This window comes from Drosophila guanche, unplaced genomic scaffold (genome assembly GCF_900245975.1).
Source record: "Drosophila guanche unplaced genomic scaffold, DGUA_6, whole genome shotgun sequence".
In the NCBI taxonomy this organism is placed as follows: domain Eukaryota; kingdom Metazoa; phylum Arthropoda; class Insecta; order Diptera; family Drosophilidae; genus Drosophila; species Drosophila guanche.
The window spans coordinates 2,120,933-2,128,510 of NW_022995749.1; the positions used below are offsets into that span (position 1 = coordinate 2,120,933).

General features: G+C 47.9%; 1 protein-coding gene across 1 annotated transcript; it reads left to right on the plus strand.

The window, feature by feature from the left end:
- The first annotated feature begins 3,356 nt into the window (after positions 1–3,356).
- Positions 3,357–7,306, plus strand: LOC117585003 (doublesex- and mab-3-related transcription factor A2). Its single transcript, XM_034274240.1, has 4 exons — positions 3,357–3,749; positions 3,816–3,917; positions 3,993–4,434; positions 6,082–7,306. Exons 1-4 carry the CDS (start codon positions 3,603–3,605, stop codon positions 6,909–6,911), a joined length of 1,521 nt encoding a protein of 506 aa, XP_034130131.1. The 5' UTR covers positions 3,357–3,602; the 3' UTR covers positions 6,912–7,306.
- The last annotated feature ends 272 nt before the right edge of the window (positions 7,307–7,578 follow it).

The following is a 7,578-nucleotide window of genomic DNA, read 5'->3' on the forward strand; positions in this document are numbered from 1 at the left end:
GTTCCCCTCCTCGCTTCACCGTCTCTCCTCTTGCTCTTAGCGATTCAGAAGCAGTTGGCCACTTGAGTCCGTCCGTCGGAGTCATCAAAAGAGCAGAGCGATATGTGGCACACACACACACATGACAACCAACAGCAGCAGCAGCAACGGCAACAGCAAGAGTCAAGTAAAGTAGCAATGATCCCAAAGTGTTTTCAACTTTCCTCAACCTCTGGGCAGACACTTCGGCCATCGGCTACTTATTACACCCAAGCACACCCAGAGATCCAAGGGTTCGAGGTATCCAATTCATATCCAATATCATCTCTTTCTCCGACTGAAAGAAGCAGCCAGCATTATTCATTAATACCCTGTAACATATGTTTATGCATAATATCATATGTATTGGCTTAGTTTAGATCTAGAAAGTAGTAATACTTTCGGGATCAAATGTTCTTCCCTAATTTACAGGGCATTGACGATTCCCTATGCCTCGATCGATTGATTTCGACTTCTCGTTATGGTTTTTTTTTGTATTTGTTGATTTTACATCCATTGTTGTTGCCATGTCGCTCCAGCCGAATGTTGCCTTGGCATGTGTTGCTCACTGTGTGCTGTTTGCATGGGCCTGCACCACCGCCGAGCGGCCCTATATGGACCCTGGCGTACCCTGGGCAGCTCAAGCATGAAGAAAGGCAGCCAAACTGACGACATATTGGACATGTTTCAGCTTTTGTTGGCCGTCGCGACGGTGTGAGCGTGAACGAGTCGGAGACAGAGTTGTCAGCCTCAGCGATGTTCAGCTAATTTGCATATTTGGCCGCAGCGAAAACACTTTACAAGTGGCCACCCAGGGGAGCTCCATCTCAACGGACACATATGCGCGCGCGTGTGTGTGTGTGTGTGTGTGTGTGTGTGTGTGTGTGTGTGTATATAGGCGCACTTTAAACAAAGTTAAAATGCGAGAAATTGGCCCTGCGCAAAACACCAGTAGCCCGATGGCGGCAGCGGCAGCAAAACCAACAACTTCTAGCCATTTACTGTTGCCAACAACTGTGACTGTGACCTCTCCCCAGCGGAACTGGATCTGCCCACAGCCCCACGTACACACACGCACGTGTCAGGGTGAGTACGTATTGGTGCGGTCCTTATGGCGCTCTCTGGCACACACACAGTCACGCGCCGACTGATGCTGCTGCTGCTGCTGCTGCTGCGGCGGCTTCTCTTCTATTCACTTTTGGAAACTTGTTTCTTTTGGCCAACTTGTACAACATTGTTGCCGCTTTATGTTTTACTATTTGGCCATGTACGAGTATGTGTGTGCCAATGGATCTGTGAGAGCTATAGCTCCGCCTCTGCAGGTAGGCGGAGTCTGCAAAGAGAGCCCAAGCAGAGCGCATTTGTGGCAGAGAGCGAGAGAGTGAGGCGCGCGCATCGTTTTTTTTTTCCACGAATGTCGCTGCTTCTGTCGCACTCGTGACATTTTCCGGATCGTCTCGTTCTCGGTTTGTTTCAATTGCAATAAATTTGTAACATTCTAATAGGCCAACACAGCCCACCGACCGACCCCAAAAAAAGAAGACCTCCCGCAGGATGCTAAAAGCGGACAGCAACCCATATTGTGTGATGGATTGCTTATGTACTTTGCCAGCATTCCAATGGTGGATATGTACGTGAAAAAGCTGTTACGGATTTTATCTAGATATTGCAAGTATCGTCATATTTGTCCAAGTTACAACAATTACATTTTGCGCCATGAACTTACAAATAATTCGAAACTACTTTCGAAATTTGCTACGTAACTTGTAGAAAATACAAAATGGTCGAATGGAAAACTATTGTAAGTATACAATCAAAAATGCAATTCAAATTTAATGTTTCTACTTTCATTTACGTTAGGGATAATACACCTTTGCTCTAATGATATCCGTTCACCATTTCATTTATATTAAACCTGCTTAAACTGTTCTGTTTTTGAAAACTTTTTTGATAGATTTCACACAATTTCAATTCCCTAATAAATCGAGATATTCTTTGTTTCTGCTTTAATATTATTTTGATATTTGGGTAGTAACAATTAATTCTCTACAAGCACTTGGGGATATTATTCATGGAGATTTTAGCACACACTCCAGACACTTTCGTTCCCCACGACGGCAGCTGGAAATGAAAAGCAAGTGGCAATATGCCAAAAACCAAAGGAAAACTTTGGCCTGGAGTGCAGACTAGGACCCAGCTGCACTCTCAGCCTCATTCTCATAACCATCCTCATCCTCATCCTCCGTTTTTCTCTCTCTCTTTCTCTGTGATGTTAGTTTATGAAACGAGTACATAAACGGGGCAGAAGACGGGACGAGACTGGGGAGCGGAAGCTGGAGCAGGCGGAAATGTTGGGATCCTCTCTCTCCGCCACCACCACTTGAAGAGCAACAACTGCGGCAGGGGGCAGCAGCAGCAGCATCAGCATCAGCATCAGCATTGCCAACTGTGTCAGTTGTGTGCGAGCGTGAGAGGCTCGCCTACGCCGCCATGCCAACCAGCAGCGAGGTCGCAACAACAACGCTTTTGGTTGGCTATTCCGCTACTCCATTCGCACAGCAAGACCCCAAAGCTCTCTCAAACGCACACGAACGCACACACTTATACAGAGTGGCAGCAGCAACAACAACAACGCATACAGAACATACACAAAAAAAGAAATTGTGAAACAAAGGCAACAAAGAAAATGAAAGAAACCTCAAACAACCACCAGAACAGAGAATAACACCACCACCACTACCACCACCATCAGCAGAAGCACCACCACCACACCATCACATCAGAAGCCAGAGCAGCAGCAGAAGCAGCTACCCAACCAACCGACCAACCAACCAAACAGCCAGTCCCGGAGATCTCCTTCCATATTGCTCATACGCCGCGTCGCCGCCTCGAGTGCACAATTTTGTATACAGTACCAAATTATATTTGAAACTTTTTTCTTAATTGCTAACGATGCTGCTGCCACTGCCGCTGCTGCTGCTGCTAAGCTGATGCTGCCGCAGAGCCTGAGGCAACAGCAGCGGCGGCAGTGACGCCGACGCAAGCAGCTGTGGCTGTGCCACACAAAGGTGGTTGCAACACTCTCTGAATGTTTTAGTTATGTACTTTCAACCCTCGTTTTGCCAGGGGCTGTGAGTGCCTCCGTTAGTATCTGTGGCTCTGTGCGTGCGTGTGTCTATGTGTGTGTGTGTGTGTGTGATCCGCTTTTGTATTGGTAAATGTTGCCGCTTGCCGCCATTTGCCTTGGCACTGCTGCCGCCTCCGTCGCTGCTGCTGCTACTGCCACTGCCACTGCCACTGCTCTTGCTGTGCGTTTTGGGTATGAACCAAAAAACTTGAATCAGTTGCAATCGAGGGCTCAGTGTGTCATGTCGTCAGAGCGCGCGTCTTAGTCCACCAATTGTTATGCTAAAACCAACGAAAATCTCAATGATAAACTACTAATTATTCATAGAAAAGATTCAACAAGATCTCTAGTGAAATTATACAAAAGAGAGAATCTACAACAATATACCAACCCATCAGTGTCTTGTGTAGTGAGTGATCAACGGTACGAGGGATCGATCAGTTTTGTTACCATTGAAATGAGTCTGCCGTCGGGAGTGGATATGCAGAACCTAATGTCACAGCATCCGGTGCTCGGAGCCCTTCCGCCTGCGTTCTTCCTGCGCGCCGCCTCCGAAAGATATCAACGCACACCAAAGTGCGCTCGCTGTCGCAATCATGGCGTGGTACGTCCATTTCCATCAGTAACTTGGGTAACCTTACTCACAGATGAACCTTACTTTGCCTTGCAGGTCAGCGCCCTGAAGGGCCACAAGCGTTACTGCCGCTGGCGGGACTGTGTCTGCGCCAAGTGCACTCTCATTGCGGAACGGCAGCGGGTCATGGCCGCTCAGGTGGGTTCACATTCAGACCTCACTCTTCCTGGCAGTCCACTCATAAAAGATCTTCCCCCTGCTTTGCTTTTCCAGGTTGCCTTGCGTCGTCAGCAGGCGCAGGAGGAGAATGAGGCCCGGGAGTTGGGTCTGCTTTACACATCCGTTCCGGGCTCCGGCCAGCAGAATGGCAGCGACAGTGTCACGCCCACACCACATAGTCCCACACACAGTGGAAATGGGGGACCAGCCAGTGTCGGATCGGGTCAGAATGGTGTGTTCCATGGAGGGATTCCCTCGCCTCCGAGCGACGGCTTTGAAGCCAGCTCCACACCCAATCATCACCAGCAGCAGCAGCAACAGCACCAGCATCACCAGCAGCAGCAGCAGCAGCACAGCCAGCACCAACATCAGCAGCCACAGCGACAGCCGTCGCAGCACTACAATGGCAATGAATCCGACACGGATGGCCGCACCCGTTCCGAGCACCTCAGCGTTGGCTTCTCACCCACACGCACCGAGCTGGACGAGAGTCCCGGTAAGTCGCTATAAGAAATCAGATTATTATAAACACCTCCATCCCGGTCCAAACTCCTCATCCAACACATCCAAGGAGCTCTTTCCGCATGGCCACGGGCCAGAGGGCGCTTCAGAGTCGAGCGGAAAAAAGAACGCGTTAAGAAAATTTTGTTTTCAATTGTTAAGAAGTTAGCGGTGCATAAAGTGCCACACTCGCGGCTGCATGTGCACCACTGCTGATACATGTGTGTGTGTGTGTTTATGGAGTGGCAAAGTGTGTGCAGTTGGGGGGTGTAGGGTGTTGTTGTGACAAAGGTTTACCCAGCCAAGCTGTTGCCGTGCACTTTGCTAAACGGTGCATAAAAATGTCGAGGGTTAAGGCTCAAGCTAAAAAAAAGGGGGACCAGCAGATTTAAGAACCAAAATTGCAACAATTAAAGTTAAAGTCCTCGTTATGAAAAGACCCATACTTAATTATCCCCAAGAATTTGTTAGACTTAAATATGAACATCTGAAAACATCTAGAAAAGTTGGTATGAGTCGGTATAAAGTAAACTCTTTAAGGGATATTTCCCATCAGTATTGCTTACTGAATAGAGTATCTGTCGCTCAAACAGTTCTTTTGCAATTCTCCGCTTTTATTGTACCACAAGACCTTATTGTAGACCTGCCTCAAGTCCCTCATGTCCCAAATAATCGGAGTACATCATCTTGTGTGATCTCTTCAAACAAGCTACAAGTACAAGCATGAAAGACACAGCGAACAATAAAAGTTAATGTAACATTATACAATATATTATCCAACATTATCCCATCCAAGCCAATCAACTCAGAACAGATCAGCACAGCTCATCCTGAACCCCTTGTCGAATTGCCAAATCAAATGCCAAACAGTTACAAAGTCTCTCAATGAACAGGGGATATCAAAGTCCTTTGTGCCTCACCCACTCATTAGGACTATCCCCTGGGATGGGGGGACGGCTCAGAAAAAACTCAGAGAGTAAGACAACCCCATGCTGAGGGCGAGGGCGTAACTTGAGCTACTTCCCCCCAGATCCCAGTTTATTTTCCTTTATTTGTTTGCCTTTTTTTTTTGTGTTGTTCGGGAAAGAAAAACACGCAAGGATTCTCACGCGAATCAATCGAGAGAACCTGTCTATTTAAGTAATAGACCACTAGACTCTTCTTTATTTGCACTGAAATCCAAGACGATTTCACGCTTGAGTTTAGATATTCATTCTGGGAGCACCTGAGTTTCCCTATTCCACAAGAGGACGATGACTGCGATGGGTATCGGTTTCCAGGAGAGTTTTCACGCACCCTCAACTTAATTAAATTTTCACTGCGGCTTCGTCAACTGCAAAATCAAACAGACAAACAAAAAAAAACAGAACAGAAAAAAAATATCGTATAACTTGTTTCATTTGTGAACCAACAAAAAAAAACAGCAGGTTGTCCCGGGTTGGCATGTCAACGAACCCTCACCTTGCCCGTGTCCTGCTGTCGCCTGTGTTTGCGATTCCCGTGATTAAATTCTTTCCCATTTCTGTACAATTCGATACTTTTATTTGCTCTGCCCCGGCAAGCGGAAAACCGCATAGTTTCCACAACGAGCGCTACCTGAACGATGACTAATCTTGGCCCCCGTTCTGATCTTATCTTGCAGTCTCAAAGCGAGGAGCAGCCCTGTCCAACGAGACGGACCAGGACACCGGCTCTGAGTCGGGTTCACCGAGCAGTCCCCGGCCCAAGGTCGCTGGGCTGTTCAACCTGACCGCCAGTCTGTCGCCAGCCCGCACTGGTCCGCCCAGCTCCCCCGAGTCCGATCTGGATGTGGACTCGGCGCCGGATGAGGCCACGCCAGAGAATCTGAGCCTCAAGAAAGAAGACAGCCAGTCGCCGCCCAATACTCCCGCCGAGAATCTGCACCTGCTGCGCTCCTTTGGCAACGGCCATGCCCAGGGCTTCATGCCGTACCATCACACGCAGTTCCTGGCCGCCGCCGGCCTGCCCACACACCACCACCCGGCGGCGCACTCTCCCCTCCAGCAGCAGCATCTCGGCCAGCATCCCCAGCAACAGCAGCAGCAGCAACAGAGATCTCCCATCGATGTCCTGATGCGAGTGTTTCCCAATCGCCGGCGCAGTGACGTGGAGCAACTGATGCAGCGGTTCCGCGGCGACGTCCTGCAGGCAATGGAGTGCATGCTGACCGGCGAGGATCTCGGACAGACACCGCCCCAAGTGCCACCGTCCCCGCCATTCCCCATGAAGTCCGCCTTCTCGCCCCTGGTTCCACCCACCGTGTTTGGCTCGCCAACGCACCGCTACCATCCCTTCATGCAGGCCCATGCCAAGCGATTCCTCTCCGCCCCATACACCGGCACGGGCTACTTACCCGGAGTCCTCAGCGCTGCGGATATCGAGCAGTCGGAGTCAAATGGCGCCGGCGGCATCGGCCTGGACCGCAGCAGCAATGCCGACTCCCAAGATTGAGGCAGCACCAATATCTTTAGGCCCTTCGAATGAGGCCGTCCCTTCTCTCAACCCCATATCGTGTGTAAGATTTTGTTTTAGGCAAATCGCTTAGAGCAGGATCTATCCTAGCCATTTATGCGTAACAGTGACTGTAAATTACATTTACTGTGGAACTGCTAGCCCAAATATTGTACCATAGAGACCATACTTATAGACATTACATATGTGTATGTCGGTGCCCAGTTAAGAGCCCTAAGATACATTTATTTAGCTGAAATTAATATTGTGACGATGGAGATGAAGAGATTATTGTGTAAGGAATGGATTGATTGCATCAAGCATGGATATATCCGCGTGTATCATATAAATATAAATATATATATACGATATCAAATTATGTATTAGATAAAATACATTTCAAACACTGTGTTAAAGTATTTAATAAATCTACAAAATAATTCAATAAAATTAAATGAAACAATTAAATGCAAGTGGTTTTATTTCGTGGAAAACATCATAAATAAAACCACCTCGTGGTGGGCCACGATTTATAAATTCTTTTGAATGAAATGTCAAAAATTTGAACACAGATTTTGACTTTGAGATGTTTAGTTTTATGGAAAATTGGTGGACTAGAAATGTTTGATTTTTAGTCCATAATTAATCCATAACTCCGATTTCTTGT